The sequence below is a fragment of the Syzygium oleosum genome, unplaced genomic scaffold (assembly GCF_021117445.2).
Source record: "Syzygium oleosum isolate NSW1041296 unplaced genomic scaffold, Sole_v2.1 Sole_v2.18, whole genome shotgun sequence".
NCBI lineage: Eukaryota > Viridiplantae > Streptophyta > Magnoliopsida > Myrtales > Myrtaceae > Syzygium > Syzygium oleosum.
Window position 1 is genome coordinate 8,645,771 of NW_026607502.1, and position 20,507 is coordinate 8,666,277.

The 20,507-nt window shown below is 42.7% G+C and overlaps 1 protein-coding gene across 1 annotated transcript; it reads left to right on the top strand.

Moving 5' to 3' along the window:
- Positions 1-13,424: 13,424 nt before the first annotated feature.
- On the top strand, positions 13,425-15,407 carry LOC115689432 (patatin-like protein 7). Its single transcript, XM_030615457.2, has 3 exons — positions 13,425-14,403; positions 14,525-14,587; positions 14,722-15,407. Exons 1-3 carry the CDS (start codon positions 13,504-13,506, stop codon positions 15,016-15,018), a joined length of 1,260 nt encoding a protein of 419 aa, XP_030471317.2. The 5' UTR covers positions 13,425-13,503; the 3' UTR covers positions 15,019-15,407.
- The last annotated feature ends 5,100 nt before the right edge of the window (positions 15,408-20,507 follow it).

Consider the following 20,507-nt stretch of genomic DNA (forward strand, 5'->3'; position numbering starts at 1 on the left):
GATCGATATAAATCCTGAACTTTGTGCCGATTCATTATTTGCTTTAGCAAGTACAAGTAACCATTACAGCTTTCTATTTGTTTTTTAATCGGACTGTAACAGGATCATCTATCGTGCACATGCTTATACAAATCTCCACCGCCGATAAAAATTTTTATTCTCATAAACCAATAGCTGAAATTAATCGATGGCCGCCTTCTAGAATTGATCGTCGAGCCTTGTTTACACGAGTCCAGTGTACCAGGATACAAAAGGTCTCTCTCGATGTAACTTCCAAGCAATGCGTCGATGACTTAGAAAAAGACTTACCAAACAAATAAGCTGCCAATACATCTGGAGTTAAATGACAGTTTATTTACATGTCAAAATTTCATATAGAATATACAATTTACAATGACTAACAGAGGGAGGGCGGGGGGGGGAAAAAAAACATTTATTATTTCATTTCCTTGCTTACGCCTCCTCTATAGGCACAGAGGAGAGAAGGTCTTCTATACTAGGGCGTCAGAGAAGAGAGAAATCAAATATAGCTTTATTTTTTTATTCCACGTCACAGCTACGTGTCTTATTATTAGTGGTCCACTTGGTTTACGCACGCCACGTAGGCACGTGACGTGGCGTGTGTAAACCACTGAATATTTTCTCGTCTTTGTTCCTCCATTTGAATACTCAGCGACAGTCCTTATAAGTCAGAACTACTAAACTTCTAATAATACATGTATTTAGGATAACACCCCCCTTTCAGTTCGGATTAAAGAAAACTTCCTCTGACCATGCTTTTGATTAGTGAGTTATAAGCATAGACATCACTCGCATAAGTTTAGATTTCTTTCTATGATTCAGGCATCCCTCATGAGTGTTACCACGAGAGTCCCAATCAACTTTGGTCAAGTTCGCATGAAGGAGATGTTTGTTATCAACAATCCGCCGATCAGAATTGTGGTTAGGAAGAGTTTTCTCCGATCAAATTTGAGAGAAAACGTTTTTGGGTTGACAATATCTCAATCCATGCTTTGTTTCTTTCCCCAACGACGACACTATGAAAGGGCTGATTAAGAACATTACAAGAATGTCGACCAGGAAAAGGGATTTGGAAAATATGCAGCGTTTTGAGCTTTTTGTGGTACTTTCACGAGCAAGATTCCAGAAGAAAAAACTAACCATGATGAATAAAGATCAAATCTGACCGGAGAATAGTGACAAAACAAACCTCATTATATTGCCGGTTCTGCACCCATCAAAGATAGACGAATCAGCCAAGATTTTCAACGTACCCCCATCTTCCTAAAAAGTACCCGAGAAAAGCTCCCGGTCATGGCCATGAAATCTGAAAGTGATACTGTCAAAAACTTATGTCAATCATATCACAAATGAGAAAAGATTGCATTTTAAAATAGCAATATTTAAATTATAATTAATATTATCAAAAATCTCAAACTAATATATCTATAATAAATTTATCACAAATTAATTTTTTAACCACAAAAAACTCTAAATTAGTACATTTATAAATTTACCCCCGTTAAATTATATTAATACAATGAAAAATCACAACCGATACACCCAAGACAAACGGAGGATAAAATACCAAACTGGCACATTCGTCAACTGTCACATGTCGTCCAACTAAAAAATTTGACGAAAAAATTTAACGGAAACTAACGGACGGTAAAATTGTCATAGGTGTATCGGTTTTGGGTTTTTGATGGTCAAAAATTTAGTTTTTGGTAAATTTGTCATAAGTGCACCAGTTTGGAATTTTTCGTGGTATTAACCAAATTACAAGATTTGATAAACATATATGTTTCGCCGAAAAGTTGTGGAGGACAAACCTTTTAAATTAGAGTAATTTCTCGGAGAGCATGTTGCTGCTTGAACGAGTGTCCAATGGCATCACCCCAAACTAGCCGTTGCTCATGTCCCCGATATGAAATTTTCTTTTTCCATGAAATACTTGCGTCAACGCATCCAATTCGACTCGTTTCTCTCTATCAATTGAAAAAGACAGTATTTAGGACACTTGTTAAACATATCTCATTTATAATAATTTAATTATTAGAAGATGGTAATCCATATATTGATTTTCCTATAGTTTGAGTGATTAACTAAAGAAACATTACCACGATAATGCATTAACTGTTATAGTGAGACGTGTCATCTGTTACTAGAAAAATTGAAACTTTCTCTTTCAATGGTATGCTCTTCCAATGCCCTGGGGAACAATTCAATCTTTTAAACATTGATCACTCATAAAGGAGTTCATTGGTATATACAAACAATAAGACTAGGAAAACACTCTACACTACGTTTGGTTGTCTTATTTGGTGCTTGGGACATCCTCCGGATCGGATATATCCAAATATGTCCGGATTAAATGCCTCATAAGAAATCCGAGACAAAAGTGGAATAGACTAAGATTGGATAAGAAAAGGTAAAAAAGGACTTAACAAGAATGAGAACAGCAAGATGTTGCTTGTAAAGATTGGCGCAACCATCGACGTTGATGGTGGCACAGCACACTTGGAGGTCATCTATCATGGCCTCAAATCTATGAATTCGGGTCACAAGCCCCAAGCAATGCCACCTTAATCTTCTTAGTTCGCCAGCACCACCGCGATTTTAAACCACTTTTCTCTTCTTCTTCTATTTTTGTTGCCCTCGTTCGGTTTGATTTCGTCATGCTAGACCACGGCAACAACAACCATGCAGGGGCGATGCTGGTGGTCGCTGTCTTCAATCACGGCCATCATGGCGGAAGCAACGGCCGCAATCCCTAAACTTAGGGTCCTTCCTTTCAGTTTTATAATTTAATTTAACTTTCTAATTTTCAGCTTTTTATTATATGATTTTTTTATTTGTTTTTTTTATCTTATGCAAAAGGGTACCCAACACTTAATAGAATAAGATATGTCGCTCACTATACACTAGTTTTTATAGCCAACCTTATCCTATCCTATTCCAAGCCTTACTTTAATGACCAAAAGCTGTCCTACCGAACAACTACGTTTTCTTGAAGTCGTTGTCAAGTAATATACATGTGTGTGTGTGTGTCAAAAAGTAAAATATATATTGAAACGTTTCAATGTTTGGCTAAAATCTTCAAAATGAGTTGAAAATCATGATTGCCATTTGTTCCTCTATCTGATATTAAGGCTGCGTTTAGTAATTGGTCAAATAGTAACTGATTCTATTCTTTTATTCCCAGAATCAGTTTTGGAACAGAAATCCGTTTGATAAATTTTTTGTTCCCAGGCACAAATTTGCATAAATTTGTTCCCAGAATCAATTTTGGAACAAAATCAAAAAGCAAAAAGAAGTTGTTTCTTGATTTTGGGAACAAGAATCAGAAATTTAAAAGAAAATTTCTTCTTCTTCTTCTTGGTTTTCTTCTTGGCCTATGGTCGGTCGCCGACTAGGGCAAGGGCCACCCTTGCCGGATCTGGTGAGGGTGGCGACAAGGGTCCAGCCCTCGCTGGTGCCGGCGAGGGCCGCGACGCCCTAACCGGCCCTGGCCTGTGGCCGGTCGCCGGCACCGGCGACTTGGCCATGGGCAAGGAAGGGAAAGAAAAAGGAAAAAAAAACAAGAGAAAGAAATATTAAAAAATTCAAAATATTATTAATAAAAAGAAATTTTGTGCAGTTACCAAATGCAATTATGTTCTTTTTCTATTCAAAGAATATAAATTTTAAGTAGTTATCAAACGCCTTCAAGTATTTAGAAATTATTTCCAAGAATGGAATAAAAAAGAATAATTTCTGAGCAAAAATTATTTTCGGGAACATAATAGTTACCTAACGTACCCTAAGTGACGGTCATTACAGAAGCTTGTGAAACTGAGTGAAATCGAAGGAACATGTTTTTCCTTGATTTCTTAGTCGTGTCTGTCAGGTTACAAAATCAGGGTCGTGTGCATTTTGCCGCTTGTCTTAAGAACGAAGTATTGGGCCTTTCGAAATGGGCCTAAATTTGTCTTTCTTGGTAGAACGAAGCATGAACATACGATTAAGGTCCACTATCTAACTGGGATTCTAAATCTTCTGTCTTTCTTGGTAGAACGTTTGATTCTAATGAAATATGTATCCAGCAAACTATTATGTATAACCCCTTTTTCAGTTCGATAAGGACCATAATTCTTTTCCAATCCGGATCGAAAGAAAACTCCATCCTACCATGCTTATGATTGGTGGATTATAATTATGTACATCACCCACTTAATTTTGGTTTTTTCTTTATAGGGACACCCTTTTAGAGTAGGGGTGATCGGTTCCCAGTTTTTGGAACGGGAATCGGATTGGTGCCCCCTGGAACCGAACTGACCGGTCTGGTCCAGTTCCCAGGTGGATAAATGGAACCGGTGGCATATATACTCTTTTTTATTTGTCATTAATATTCAAGACGAGATTGAAGATGTTATTGATAATCAATGCATTTCTACAATCAATGAGTTATGTGTAATATTGTAGATTTCACAAAGATTTTTCCAATTTGCAGCAAAATTTGGTTGGGATTAAGCAACTATGTTGTGTTGTGATTTGTTCTTGTCATCTTAATCGCGTGCATAAGTAAACGTAGTCCCTCCAGTCTTGAAAGACATTCCTTAGTAAAATGGGAGATAAATTAGGTTTTTTTTACAATTTTTTTTAAAATAAAAAGAATAAAAAAAATCAGTCCGGTCTAGGTGGTTCGGGTGGGCGGTTTCCCACTTAAAACATAACCAAAATTCACCAGTTTTAATTTTATGGAACCAAGAACCAGGCCGGTTCCCCTGGGAACTGCCCTAGACCAGCCGAAACAGGCGGTTCCCAGTTCGAGTGATTCCTTTTGTTCACCCCTATTTCAAAGCATTACCATAAGAGTCATACTTAATCTTGGTTAAGTTTGCATGTAGGAGATGTTCATTACTTGAAATCCAATAATTAGAAATGTGGTTGGAGAGAGTTTTCTCCGATTTAATTTGATAATATCACGATCCATGTTTAGTATCCTTCTTCCAACGATGACTCTATCAGACAGGCTAATCAAGAACTTTAATTAAGGTTGAGCCCTTAGTTTCAAGCTTTTTCTTGTCGTAGTATCGTGAGCAACGATCCAACATAAGACTAAGCATTATAAATTAAAGATCAAATCTAACCGCAGAATAGTTAGAAAGCAAACCTCGTTCTATTTCCGACCACCCATCTGCACGGTTGGTGGCCATCATCGAACCACCACCCCATCTGTACGCGGCCAACTGTACGACTTCGCTCTTTCCTTTCTGTTCTGTATCGTTCAACGGCTTATGGCTATGAAATCTGAAAATGATATCATCACGAACTTATGTGAATTCCATTACACACGAGAAAAGTTTGCACTTTGGAATGGGACCCTTTTGAATTACAAGATTTGATATTTTTATCAAATCTAATATTTGATTTTCTTACTAGTTTCGCGCTCTCTGGGACGCAATCCGAAGAGAATCAAATTTGCTTGTGTGAATCCTATTTTGGTATTGAATATATATCATTAAATGACTAATGAAAAGATGTTAGATAATTAAGTTAAATTATTGAAGTTTGTTTTACTTGAGTATAATACAATACGTAATTTATATATGTGTAGTATATTTCACTTTAAAAGAAGGATTAATACCATGAAAAACCTCAAACTGGTACACCTGTGACAAGTTTACTCCAAACTAATTTTTTGACTACAAAAAACCCCCAAATTGGTACATCTGTGACAAATTTGCCCTCCAATAGTTTCCGTTAAATTTTACCGTAAAATTGCTAAGTTGGATGACATATGGTAGTTAACGGGTGTACCAGCTTGAGGATTTACCTTTCTGTTTGTCACAGATTTACCAATTTGTGATTTTTTGTGGTATTAATCAAATTTAACGGAAGGTAAATTTTTCACGAGTATACTAATTTGGGATTTTTGTTGGTCAAAAAATTAATTCATGATAAAATTATCACAGTTGTATCAATTTGAGGTTTTTGAATCTATTAACCCTCAAAAGAACGAGTGTTTTTCAGTATGTTTAACAAAACGCAAGCATGACCGGAGATCTCACGCTTTGCCTGCAATTTTTCCATTGGAGAATTTTGGGGCTGCTCTTGGTCATTACATAAGAGCGCACAAGCACTCATCCTTTTTTTTTTTTTTCTCTTGCGGTTGCTTCCTTTTGCTTGCGTGCGTGTCTATTGCTTTTTCAGCGTGCACATGATATAAGGAGATTCAAAGAGACTAGATGTATCATGTATGTAAGATAAATTGTGACTGTTATTTTTTTTGAAAGAAAATTGTATTCGTTGCTCGTAAAGATACATGAGAAGTACATAGAATTCATGGCAAAGTAAATCAAAATAGAGCAAATACTGAAAAACAAAGCAAAATCAAGAAAACAAGGAGGATCAACGGAGTATTGGCAAGGTTAAGCATACACTGGTTCCACAAGAATGAATCTGTTAAGCAAAATAATCGGCGACACTAAATATTGTATCTTCATCAGTAATGAGCACACGCCGAAAATTTCTTCTCCAATAATTATGGCATCGCTAGTTGGCAAGGCACACCTAAATTCGGCTTCCTTTACTCTATCGTTGTATGGAGACAACCAAGACATGTTGAACAAACATAGATCTAATATGTGAAAGAGCAAATCTTCATGGCTTAGTGAGATGCCAAAATTTATGAGATCACCATTGAAGTTGGAGGCAAAGAACTTATACACGAACAAAGTAGAGGAATATCAAATCCCCAAAAGCATATTTATTAAACTTCTAGATCTAGATCGGGTGAGGATAGCTCCTAGATCTAAAATTAGATCATGAGAGATCAAACTCTCAAATCTAGAATTAAATCGAGAGGAGAGAGCTCCCAAATTTAAATCGAAAGAGAAGGAAAAAAGAAGAAGAAAAGAACAACAAAATCAACAAGAGAGGGTGGGCAGGGTGAGACTAGCTCAAACCCTCCCTCCATGGTTGAAAGTTGCAGAAGTTGATGGAGAGAAAAGAGAGGGGGAGAGAAAAAGACTTAGGGTCTGTTTAGTAACGTTTCTGTTTCTTTATTTTTCTGTTCTTTTGTTCACCGGAACAAAAAAAGAACAGAAATCCGTTTAGTAAAAAAAATCTATTTTTTTGTTTCTGGAACAAAAAAGTGTTCTTGAAATAGATTTGGAACAGAAACAAGAAGCAAAAAAAATCTGCTTCTTGTTTCTGAACAAGAAAAAAGAAACGATTTTTTTTTCTAGAATCCTCCAAAAACAAGAAACAATCCATCGGCCGCAACCCGCCCACCGCCGCCTCTCGCCGTCCTTCGCCGCCACCTACTGCCCGCCGCTCGCCGGCCAACGCCCGCCGGCCGCCTCCTTCCCACTGGCCGCCTCTTATCGTCGACCACTGTTCTCCGCCGCTCGACGCTTGTTGCCACCCGCCACCGGCCGCCGTCCTCCACCGCTGGCCGCCGTGCTCCATCGCCCGACGCCGGCCGCCACCCGGCGCTGGCCGCCTCCCCCCGCCAACCACCCGACGCCGGCGATCACCCACCACCGGTCGTCGTCCTCCGCCGCCGCCGGCCACCCACCATCGGCCGCCATCCTCCGCCGCCGGCCATTGTGCTCCACCGCTCGACGCCGGCCACCATCCGGCACTGGCTGCCCTCGGCCGCCTGCCGCCCCTGGCCACCCGACGCCGGCGGTCACCCACCATCGGCCGCCATCCTTCGCCACCGGCCGCCGTGCTCTATCGACTGACGATTGCCACCCTCCGCTGCCGGCCACCTCCTGCCGCCGCCCCCCGTTGCCGTCACCGCCGCCCGACGCCACCGTCCTTCGCCGCTGACCACCGTGCTCCACTGCCGGCTGCCATCCCCTGCCGCCGCCGACCACCATCCTCCGCCACCCGCCATCCTCTGCCGGTAGCCCAGAAGGGAGAAACTCGTCCATGGAATAGAAATGGATCATTCACGCCCTAAACGCGTTTCTATTCTTTTTCTATTCCATGAATAGAAATTTTGTGCAGTTACTAAACGCTATTTTTTGCTCATAAACTGTTCCAAGAAATAGAAATAGAAAAAACCATTTCTGATCAGAAATTGTTTCTGGGAACAGAAACGTTGCTATGCAGACCCTTAATGCGTCTATTGGTTGAAGTTCCGTGACTGTTACGTAAGCAATCTTTATTATATTCAATACTACCCCTGTGTCTAAAATCGATCCACTGTAAGCGCATGGCTCGGTGCGATGTTGCGAATTGGGCAAGACCCTTATTTTAAGTGAGCAAGTTGTGCACCCGCCATGAACAACGAGTTTGAAAGGAGATTATGAGGATCTGAACTCTTGAACTGTTGATACCATATTAGAATATCTGAATTGAAAGTCTGAGATATCAGCTGAAGATATAGCTTAGTACTATAAAAATTGCAGTACTACACCCGACATGTAAATTGGATTTTGATCAAGATTACATGAAAAAATATAACAGGAGAGACGAACGCAGGTGTCGAAAGATTCGATCCCCGGATCTCTCCTCAGAGGCAACTATCATATACGCAATTACTTGAAAAAGTTTTCAGCAAAACGGGTCATCTATTTCTTTTTTGTTTTATCGTCTTCGGAAATTTGTAGAAACGGGCCACGTTGCGAACGCGAAAGAATTGCCACCTCTCTTTCTGCGCGTAACGAGTCGTTCCTTTCTGACTTCCTGTCTGGTTCGCACACGTGTTCCCTCCTTCCCAATTTTCAATTACGACGAAAGTTCGTCCCCCCGTCCCCATCCTCTCCCAACGCAAACGACAAAAACCTCGACCCTTTGTCCCGTTCACCGGCAAAGACCAACCGATGTCACGTATTCTTTTCTAATCCAGCTTCTATCCGCAGACAGGAGAATCAAAGTAACATTAGTACCACCCAACACATCTCGACACCAGCCACATTAAACTAATGAAACCCCTGCTTTCATGATTAAAACCCCCTAAACCCCATGATTAAGAAGACCATTCTCCTGTCGGATGAGCGAGCGAATTTTAAAAAAATTGGCCGCTGAACAAGAGATGGAAGAAAGAGAACCGTATCATTATACTAATGAATGTTGCTCAACCACTGATGTGGTCCGACATGGAGTGCGTGGAGGCATGTCTTGAGCCTCAAGTCCTTTCGGCTCTTTTGGCTCTTTTGGCCCTTTTCCCATTCACCTAACACTTAATGCGTCGGTGTCCCCCCACTACCTTTGCCCTAATTGCTTTATTAAGAGGAGAGAATCGATTAATTCGATTCATATGTCAATTTCCACATTCCTAGTCCCATGATTTCTTACATGATGGAAGCTCAATCTCATGTAATTTGATGTGACACCATTGCTCAAAGGAAAAGCCCACGACTCTATCAAAGCTGTAAAATCATCCGGCCAATGTTGATGTCTTTACGGAGCGATTATAATCGATAGTTCATGCTCATTCATCTTCTCTGGTACCCTTTTGACTTAGGAAGCAAATGCAAATCAATACAATTTGAAAATTTTGTCAATCAACAGTGGATGCTCTGATCATGATTCATTCGCGTCTTAATGGCTTTTGAACAAGTCGAACTAACTTTAGCTGGTGCGACATGCGTGCGCGATCGCGAAGACCACGATCCATGCATAGATGTGGATCAGAGACATTTCAATTCTTAAGATCAGTCTCGATTATGATACCGACGTAGGCAATCCCGCTTGAATCCACCTGTTGCATGAAAACTTTCCCTTCAACTTCTAGCTTACTTGCGCCCGCACAAGTTTCGAAAATGTGTAATCCCAATCTAAGGTAGCGTGAGAATTTCAACCAGTGCGATAGCTTATACATTTGCATTGTGAAATCAGATAATTTTTTTTTGTTTGTATGATGGATAATATGAGAGAGCAAACTAATTCTTCCGTCCTTAATCATTGGATCTGTCCCTATACAATGTGACAAAGCTTCTAAGGAAAGCAAATGGAGGTGTTGATTCACTATTTTAAACTGAGGATTACAATGTACATGTACAATGTACTCATCAAAACATGACTTATAAAAATCCACATTAATCATGTTCCTCAGATCTCTTCGGCGACAGAAAAGGACAAGAGTCGAAGGGAAACACGCCACGTACACTTTGGAGGCGTCGGCGACGGTGATCTGTATCCCAGAGAGAGACGAGAAAGTTCGTTGACTTGGGCTGAAACGGCTGACGTTTAAATCGGCGATTTTTTACGCATAGTCGGCGAGGCAAGACTTTCTTCTTCTTATCTCCTATACACATGCATATATATTATATATAAGAGTTAATACCATGAAAAATCCTAAATTAATTTTTTGATCACGAAAAATCTCAAATCAGTATATTTATGATAAATTTATCCCAAACTAATTTTTTGACCACTAAAAACCCCAAACCTAAACAATTGTGATAAATTTATCCTTCGTTAGTTTTTCGTTAAATTGAATTAACACAAAAAAAATACAAACTAGTACACTTGTGATAAACGGAGAGTAAAACATAAAATCGGTACATCCGTCAACTGCTGCATGTCATTTAACAAAGCAATTTGACGGTAAAATTTAACGGAAATAAACTGGGGGTAAATTTGTCACTGGTGTACCCGTTTGGGGTTTTTTGTGGTAAAAAAAATTAGTTTTAGGTAAATTTTTCACAGATGTACCAGTTTAAGGTTTTTCGTGGTATTAACATTATATATAAATGCGGGGGTTCCCTGGGTTACCAAAAAAAAAAACATTATATATAAATAACCCACCTGCGCATGGCCGAGTTGGTGGGTGCTTTCCTTCCCTTCTTAGGGGTTCTGGGTTCGAATCCCTGCTCGGTTCCGTAATTTAAGTGGGGGGTTCCTGGCGGTGGGTTGCTGGACTAGTCTCCCCCGAGGTATAGGCGCCCCAATTACCTGTGCGGGCTCGTCCCCGGGGAATGGTGGCGGATCCTCGGTTACCAAAAAAAAAAACCATTATATATAAATACATTGGAAGTCCCTAAAACTTGTCACGAATATGCAATTAAGTCTTAAAATTAAATTTTATAACTTATCACAAAAGTGTAATTGAAAACTTTCAGAAAGTACAATCAACAGAAGAACTTGATAGGATCAGCTTGACAACTTTTGGGATTTGATTGCATTTTTTGAAAGTTCTAGGACTCAATTACACTTTCGTGATAAGTTTCAGGACTTAATTGCACTTTTGAAAATTTTATGACGCAATTGCGTTTTCGTGACAAGTTTTAAGACTTCGAATTCACTTTAGAGATGATAATTTATTTAATGTGGGGCCCATTTTTCTGGAAACCCGGTCTGGGGGCGCCATAAATATTTGAAACAAAGGCATGATAATAAAATATTGGACCAGGGCGGGCATGCATGGGACAATGATGATATCCTTCATGACATGAAATTATCGAAAGGCGAGGGAGGGTCCATCCTTCTCTCCCAAGCTTTAATCGAGTATTGCCCATTAATTGCTCGACGAAATGCCTCCATCCACCTAACGTCGCTGTCCTTCCCAATTTCCTTTACGTGTGAAAGTTCCAAAGAATCGTGCGAAAAAAGTGAGGCGCGTGTTAGAGATTGGACTGGTGCTATTTCGCAAGATGCTGTGCTCGTGCAAAAGTTCTGTTATTGGAGGCAAAAAGAAAAAAAAAACAAGTATTTGATCTCGGCGGTAACTTTATCTCAAATTAAAGGATATTAAACATATCATATGGTGGCCAATTCAATCATAAACTTATCGATTTGGAAAATTTAGTTATAAACCTTTGACGATTTTTCAATATAGTCATTCTAACTAATTTTAGCTGAAGATATCTGACGTGGATGATTTTGGCAATTTTTTTTTTAAAATTTTCTGAATTTTTTCCTTTTTTTTTCTATCCTTCTATTTCCTTTTTCCCTGTGGCCTGTCTCGACGATGGCCGACAATCGGCCACAGGCGAGGGCAATGCTCACTCGGATTCAGTGAGGGCCTAGTGGGGGCATCGCAGCCATTGTTGAGACCGACCACAGGCAAAAAGGAAAACAAAGAAAGGGAAAAACAAGAGAAAATTTAGAAATTTTTTTAAAAAATTTCTAGAATCGTTCACGTCAGTGCCGATCGTGCTTGATATCAGACCAAAATTGGCCGAAAGGATTACATCGGAAAATCGTCAAAATATTTAGAACTAAATAGAGCTTAGAATTGAATTGGCCGCCATACAATAGATTCAAGATTTTTTTAACAATTATCCCAAAATTTTAGAGAATCTCGATCCTTTTATGAAATGCTTAAAAATCTCAAGACTCGATTCCCCAATCAACTGATAAGCACATGACATTGCCCGGGCTTAGTACAACTGTTTATGTGCTCCACAATATCAAGACGAAGTGGAATTAAATCTTCCTTCGCATATATTGTATCTCTGGTGACTATATCCTGCAAATAAAAAAAATCTGGAAAAAAAAAATCCACTCATTAACAGCTTCTGGTTGCTTCCATGCTTCGGGTGCATCTGAGCCCAGTTCACTTGCACCGTCAGATGAGGTGGGACCCACGCGGCCCCGACTCATCTAAGGGTTTCTGCCCAGTTGAGCTCGCTGCATATGGAGCACGCAAGCATGTCTCTGGTTGTGGCTCGGTCTTACTTAGGAGATGGAAGACACATAATAGGTAGGTACATAATGTCGGCACAACCATATTGACTGGGCATAGGGCCCGGTGAACTTAGGGAAGATGATAAAAGCTGAATTTGGAAAAGAAAAAGCTATGTCGTACATACATACGGATTGAAGTTCGAACCACCGGATCTTGTTGTCCAACATCAGTCCTTGATTTGCCCTGTCCTACTAGGATTTTCCCTGTTTGGTCTCATCTCAAACTCATCGAGGTAAGTCATCGATCGATCGATTCAAAATATCGTACACCATACTGGTCATGCACGTTCTCTCGGCCCAAACAAGTATCGAAACGAGTTACTAACGCGCAAATGGCATAGATATATCATGGAGGTGAACCATAAGCATGACCGTTGACTTCATATGCCGAAACGAGGGCATCATTTTGTTACACGGACAAAGGAAACGAATTGAAACCATAAACTGGATACCGAAAATTCATTTGTCGGGTCGGGTTTGGATGCGAGTGGAAATCGAACCCACCCGTCGGAATCACCCAAGGCTATTACCGAAGAACGCAACCCTTGGATTAGTAAAGGAATGTTGGCAATATAAAAGAACAACCATCTTTGTCGCTGCTGGTACCGTGGGCTCCTTCGATTCTCTGTTCCTTTTTTTTTTTTGCCTTTTTAATAAAAAGAAACCGGTAATTGTCAAAAAAAGCAGTTACAATATGGGCGGGAGGAAGTTACAAAATGGGGGCAGGCGGGATCGCCGATTAATCGCCAAACGGAATGATCGCGAGTTGGTCGCCCTCTTTAAATCCCCCCACGCCCATCCTCGCTCTTGTACTCGTCAACACACACACAAGCACACACGAATAGCTTCCAGCAAAAAAGAGAAGCACCAGAAATGGCGGCACTCCCGAAGTCTCCACCGCACGGCTCGGCCTTCGACGTCGACAAGCTCACCAGCGAAATCTTCTCGATCCTCGAGAACAAGTTCCTGTTCGGCTACGACGCCCCCAACTTCGCCGCCCCGAAACCCCAGCCCGGCAAGCTCGCCGCCGGCAAGGTCAGGATCCTCTCCATCGACGGCGGCGGCGCCACCGACGGAGTCCTCGCCGCCAAGTCCCTCGTCCACCTCGAGGCTTCCCTCCGGCGGAGGTCCGGCGACCCGAACGCCCGCATCGCCGACTTCTTCGACGTCGCCGCCGGCTCTGGCGCCGGGGGGATCCTGGCCGCGCTGCTCTTCATGCGCCGGAAGGATGGAGGGGAAGGCGGCGCCACGATCGCGGCGGAGGAGGCTCTGCGGTTCCTCATCCGCCGCCGGAAGGCGTCCCGGGGGCGATTGTTCCGGCGTGGGTGGCCGGGGGGCAGGGCGGAGAAGAAGCTGCTGAGGGAGGCGTTCACGGATGAGCTCACGATGCGGGACACGGTCAAGCCGGTCCTGATCCCTTGCTACGACCTCGAGTCCCACGCGCCCTTTGTGTTCTCGCGCGCGGACGCACTCGAGATGGACGCCTGCGATTTCAAGCTGAGTGGCGTGTGCGCCGCGACGATGGCGGAGAGGCCGTTGGAGCTGAGGTCAGTCGACGGGAGGACGAGATTAGTGGTAGTCAATGGGCGGGTGGCGATGAATAACCCGACGGCCGCGGCCATCACGCACGTGTTGAACAACAAGCAGGAGTTCCCGTTTTGCAACGGCGTGGAGGACTTGTTGGTGCTCTCCCTGGGGAACGGCGGGTCGGATTTCGAAGATCCGAGCCGGTCAGGGTTCGCTCGGATCACCGAAGATGGAGCTTCCGCCACGGTACGTGAAACCCGTGTTCGGTTTTTTTTTCCTTCTCGAATTATTCATGATGTAGTAGGATGGAGCTTCTGCCATGGTTGTACGTCTAACGCATCTGAGTTCGTGTTGTTCAAATGATCAGGTGGATCAAGCTGTGTCCATGGCATTTGGTGAATCAGGAAAGCACAATTACGTCCGTATTCAGGTGAGTTGTACACGCACAGAAGGAAGAAGTCAATCTCGTGTGCTTCTTTCTTTCTTTCTTTCCATCTCTCTTCTCCAATTACATGTTTCCGCAATTGTTCGGTGCCTGATGCATTGTGACGCATGTTGTCGCAGGCGAATGGTGTCGCCGCAAGAAGGCAAGGCCTCGCCAATTATAAGAAGACCAGAGACTTACTGGAAAGCACAGAGGAGATGTTAGCGCAGAAGCATGTGGAGTCAGTACTATTCCAAGGGAAGAAGATAGGTGAGAGGACCAACATAGACAGACTGGAGCTATTTTCCGGGGAAATCCTCAGGGAGGAAGAGAGGAGGAAAACCAGCATACTGCCGACGGTGGTCCTGAAGCGGAGCTCCCCTCATTCGCCGAGAACATCGTCCTCCACTTCCCTCTCTATCTCGTCTTCGGTGTAGATTGAGAAGAAAGCTAAGGAAAGCACGGGACGGGGGTAGGCTGGCGAATGCGCTCACGGACAAGGTTTTTGGGCGGAATTTGTACTGTCGAATCGATTCATCTGTCGTGGTTCGATCGCGATGAATAGAAATCGCAACCCGAGTTCGAGCTGAAGCAATTTGTTAAGTAAAGGGGTAACTTTGGCATCCGATCCAACTCTGTTTGGTTTAACTAGATCAATCAGGTGAAGAGCTTGGTTATGAGTTCAGTGGCCAAGGAGATTAATTTTTCTTTTGTTTTTTTCTTGTCCCTCGTTGTATTGGGACAGTCGATATGGATCCTGGCATTGAGCTTTTGACTTACGGATGACATTTCCAAGTAAATTTAGAAGCACTAAGCATTATTTCGTCATGGACTTTGATAGCCTTCCTAAGAAGCAAGATAGTACTACTCTTGTCAGAAATATGCACGAAGCAGTCTTCTTGAGATGGGCCAACTGGTCAATATGAGCCTCCTTTATTGTGGATTGGCTCAGACTTCAATTCTTAGGCTCGCAAGATCCAAACCTCTAGCTCCGCGAGAGAAAACTGATTGAGAGTATGCATTTTTTAGATGTGCTATCACATCAATGATTCATATACCAAGTCTTAAAATACAACAGAATGAGTCAATTTTGTTTTATTTCCGCTGAAAGTTCATAGGAAATAACAAAAACATACTGGCGTGTAGGACTCTCTTAAAATAAAAATGCTATATGGGTTATAGAAAATAATAATACGAACAGTAGAAACCTTTTTTTTTTATGCGCAATAAAATTAATTGAGTATGGGTAAATAGTTTTTTTGTTACTGTGTCCCCACCTTCACTGAAATGACTAGTGCAACAATCAAGGGAGGGTGAATTGGTTGTTTTAAGCTTTTTCAAGAAAGACGTGAATATGCTTTTGTAGAAAAAGTTAGTTATGCAGATGTAGTAACTCGACTTTCCTTGTTTGTTACACACATGTCACATGGAATGTGCTAAGCTTGATTCTTGATTGATAGATGACTTGTATGTGAACTAATGATTTAAATTGCAAATGCCCTTATTCCTAGTCTTTCTGGGGCTAACAGATCAACCGAGAAGGGGGGGGGGGGGGGGGGTGTGTTGAATTAGGAGTGAGTATGATCTGAGTGGGCAGTTCCCACCCTAGAATCGAGAACCGCTCATTGGTTCCATAGACGCAGCCGGGAACCGGACCAGAACCGGTTCCACCAAGTTTCACACGTCCACATTGTAATATGCAACAAAGAACTACACAACGAAAAGAAATGATTCTAGATTAATTAAAATTACATCTCATCAAAGACACTTCTAGCCAGAGCCAATGAACCAACGAAATGAATGTTAAGAAGTGTGTAAGTAAGAGAGCACACTCACCAAACTTGTTATGAATGGGCAATAGCAGACACTAATCCAACATAAAAACCAGTCCGTAGCCTATTTGCATTGATTGGCTGTTAGTCAACAATCGTAGAGCCACTGTTCCCATCAAGACAGAGTCATTACATGATAAAAAGGCCTTTATACTGCTAGATAAGATTAGCGAGTTTCACATTAGGAATTTAGGATTTTTCATTTTTTTAAAAAATAAAAAATAAAAAATATAATATATATATTACTAGTCCGGTTTGGGCAGGCGGGTGGGCGGTTTCACACCTAGAACCGGGAACCAGACTGGTTTCCTTAGGAACCACCGGTTCTGGGCCGGTTCGGTCCGGTTCTTGGGTCTTTTGCACACCCCTAGGTTGAATAGGTTGATCAAGGATTATGAAAAACTTTCACAACGAGATTAAGTAGTAGCCAGCGTGTGTAAATATAGTGAACAAATACTGTAGATGATGAACTAAAGAAGAAAAGCACACAACAATTTACGTGATTCGGTTTTGTCCCCAAGCCTATGTCCTCTATCCAAATAATAGCATTAACACAGGCTGGACTTCACTAGTAATTGTTGCGAAAATCGCACAAGTCGATATGTAAATGATGTCATAAACAACACCAGGTGATTCTGATATAAGGAGTGCTCTGCTACTGTCAAGAGTGCTCTGCCACCATCAAAAGTGCTCTACCGACATCGAGGGATAGCTGTCAATATTTGAGGTGAACAAGATATTAGGCGTTGAATATGTCTACAACTTGGTAGGGCCTTCAGATAAGGTGAAGATCCGGAATGATCTTGATCCAAGGGTGAACAAATAGAGAAGAATGGGGATGTTCATGATAACTTAAATGTATAAAGATCAAGTGAATAATTAGTTGTACCTGATGATGGTGAATAAGCCTAGAACGAGGATGTTTGGTAAAATTTGGAAGAACTATGAAGATGGATAGCTTGGTAGAGTCATAATTGACAATATGCTTAGAAAGGCCAGAAGAAAGATCAGCATGATCATTACCAAGAGCAATAAATTGTTGGCATAGGAGCAACTGCCGATATCAGAGAGGTGGAAGACGTGTGACGTCCACCTTTTGGTCTTAATCTAGTGTCTAACAATTATCTTCAAGGTTTGGAATTTGCAAAAAAATCACCAAAGTTGATCAGGAGCAGTTATGGCATTAATGAGCAAGTTGTTGGAGAAACATCCCCAAATGAATTTTGATGATATCCAAACTATTCTTGGTCTAACATCTACATTGTCTAAAGTGCAGATATATTCAAAGGATTGAGTGATACTCATAATATTATTCATTGAAGAAAAGATAATAAGACTGCCTTCAAATGATCGTATAAATAGCACCATTGATCTTAAAACATCAGCTAAATGATGATGTCTTATTAGAGCTGACGAGATCTAGTAATTGGTAATGTTTAGGAAACGATTCATTTAATATGACTGTTATGTCACTATTGTAGCCGTTGGGACTGGACAGGCACAGCAGAAGACCCGGCAGAAAGGAAAATTGTCACGCCCCGAACCCTACGGCACGCGACAACCCCTTCCATCGGTCGATTCAGTGCGACGTCCCAGGACGCGTCGCCGACCCAAAATCCAGAACAAAGAATAATGCACATGCGAAAGCAAACAAACACCCGTACATAAATGAAACATGACAAATGATAGCAATGAACATCATGAATACAAACTTACATTAATACGGAGAATTTACAATATCCATTACAACAGAACTATACATATAAATCAAAATGGGTCAGCAGCCACTAACGTCAAAAAGGGGTATGTGGTTCGGGCGGTCAGACACTATCTAAGAAGGGCTCCTATCAAAAAGTGTCGGCCCTGCCTAACTATGGTCAAGGACAAACCCTAGGGTAACCAGTTCGGGTCGGATCCCGAGGACTCGGACAAATCGTCAGACGACTCGGACTCGGAGTCCATAGAATCCGGCTCGGACTCAGCCTCCATTGGCTCCTCCTCGGAATCGTCCTCCAGCTCTGGTTCCAGCTCCATCGGCTCCGGCTCGGGATCGGACCCCCACTCCATCGGCTCCTCCTCCTCAGGATCGGAATCCATCTCGAAGATGACGGGTCAAGGATCAGAATCCTCCTCAGACACGCCTCGGGGTTGGCCACCTCCCCATTAGCTGCCTGCGGGTCCAATGGCCTAACCCGTCTATCGGCACATCAAAAGTCCTAAGGGGTCCGTAAACGCCGAACGGGTCCCGAAAACACCAGCCCAGATACTGATGAGCCTGGAACTGCGGCTCGCCCACATCGACCCAAACAGTAGTAAAATGTCTAACATAAGTCTCCCCGTTCCCAACGGGGTACTCGATCACCGATCGCTCTATGCGGTACGGGATCCCAAAACGAATCGGTGCTCCTGCCATCTTCAGGGTCGGGGGTCTAAAATGTGGGGTTTTAACAACCATGAGAATAAATCTCAGCGAGTAGGCCCCCTAAACCTAAACTAGGCTAACATGCACCTCCAGAACAAGCATCTAATCAAATAACAGTCTAGCAATCAAGTGACTCAGGCTGAATACATTCTTGACCCTGCAGGTTAGGCACATAATAACAATGCTAATATCGCAGGACCCAATCATGGCACATACACAAATCACTTAGCCACAAACACATACTATGCACATGCTTACACTCGTTAATGCACTATTGCACATGTGCCAACTTTCAATTTATTCGCCGACCTGCGTAAAACGCATCAGGTCCGACCCGCGTAAAACGCATTAGGTCCATCACTTTTCGATCGATCTCCGGCCCTCGTAAAACGCATCAGGCTCATAACACAACCTGCGTAAAACGCATCAGGTTGGCCATCTTCCTGTAGTCTAGGCATTGTCCCGCGTTAAACGCATCAGGACGGGTTCAATACCCCGCGTAAAACGCATCAGGATTTATGTGATCACACGTACACATACCACCAATTATTATCTGAACCCCGCGTAAGATGCATCAGGGCAATTTAGGTGTTCACATGCTCAATGCCATTCATGCAGACTCACATGATGCACATGTTATGCCAATACTTGATATGCACATTCATGGCCATAACATCCACACTCGGCATTCGTAAAAACTCACACTGGGCACTCAATTTAACTTGGCCACATGCTCAATTAATGCCACAACATGCTCAATTCACATCTTAACATGCCCAGTGAACCAATTAATCCAAATCAGCCACAACATATAATTGGCACTCGAATTCATGCGATTAAATCAGTATAATTACGCACACTCAAGGCCCGCCATGTCCCTCAATTCTCGGCCACATTAGTCCTCAACGTGGCATCACATAATTAATCACAAATCATGCACAAATCAGCCACCACGTAGGCAATCAAGGCACACTCGGCAATTCACAATTAAACCACAATTTAGCCGTACAAAGTCCAATTCGGCCCACCATGAACAGCCACTAATCAGCCCACTCTAGGCCACTAATCCACCTTCTAATTATCACATTAGGCCATCCAAATCATCACATTAGCAAGCCTAGTCACCAGCCAACTAATTAACCCCTAAAACGCCCTAATCAAACCCTAAACTTGCCTAAAATGCATTAGAGCCTAATTAAGGGTTAGGGTTTCCACTCACCAAATTTCCTAAGCTCCAAAGGGTGTCGGTCAAGGGAAAAACGGGCTGGGCGGTGGCTGGTTCACGCCGGGCTGACAAGGAACTCCGGCGGCTCCACGGGCGGCGAACGGCGGTGTACGGTGGGTGGTGGTGTCTCGGCTGAGCTAGATGGCGTGAAGGGGTGATGTGATGGTGATGGTGGTGGTGACGCATGAAAATGAAGGGAGAGAGAGGAAGGTGAGGTCGGCTGAGAGTGGCGGCGGCGCAAGAGGTGGCGCGTGGCCGGTGGTGACGTGGGCGCACACGGCCAAGGGTGGCGGACGGTGCTGGTCGATGGGGGTGACGGCGAGAGAGAGAGAGAGAGAGAGAGAGAGAGAGAGAGAGAGAGAGAGAGAGAGAGAGAGAGATTGAGAGGGTGAGGCGGACGGGCTGGTCGCTTGGCCGGCGGCGGCTGCGGCTTGTTGCTCCGGCAGG

Bases quoted from the DNA above. Each gene is read 5' to 3' on its own strand.
- LOC115689432 (XM_030615457.2), top strand. From the start codon at position 13,504: ATGGCGGCACTCCCGAAGTCTCCACCGCACGGCTCGGCCTTCGACGTC. The intron at 14,404-14,524 runs GTACGTGAAACC...TCAAATGATCAG, and splicing joins AAGATGGAGCTTCCGCCACG to GTGGATCAAGCTGTGTCCAT. The intron at 14,588-14,721 runs GTGAGTTGTACA...ATGTTGTCGCAG, and splicing joins ACAATTACGTCCGTATTCAG to GCGAATGGTGTCGCCGCAAG.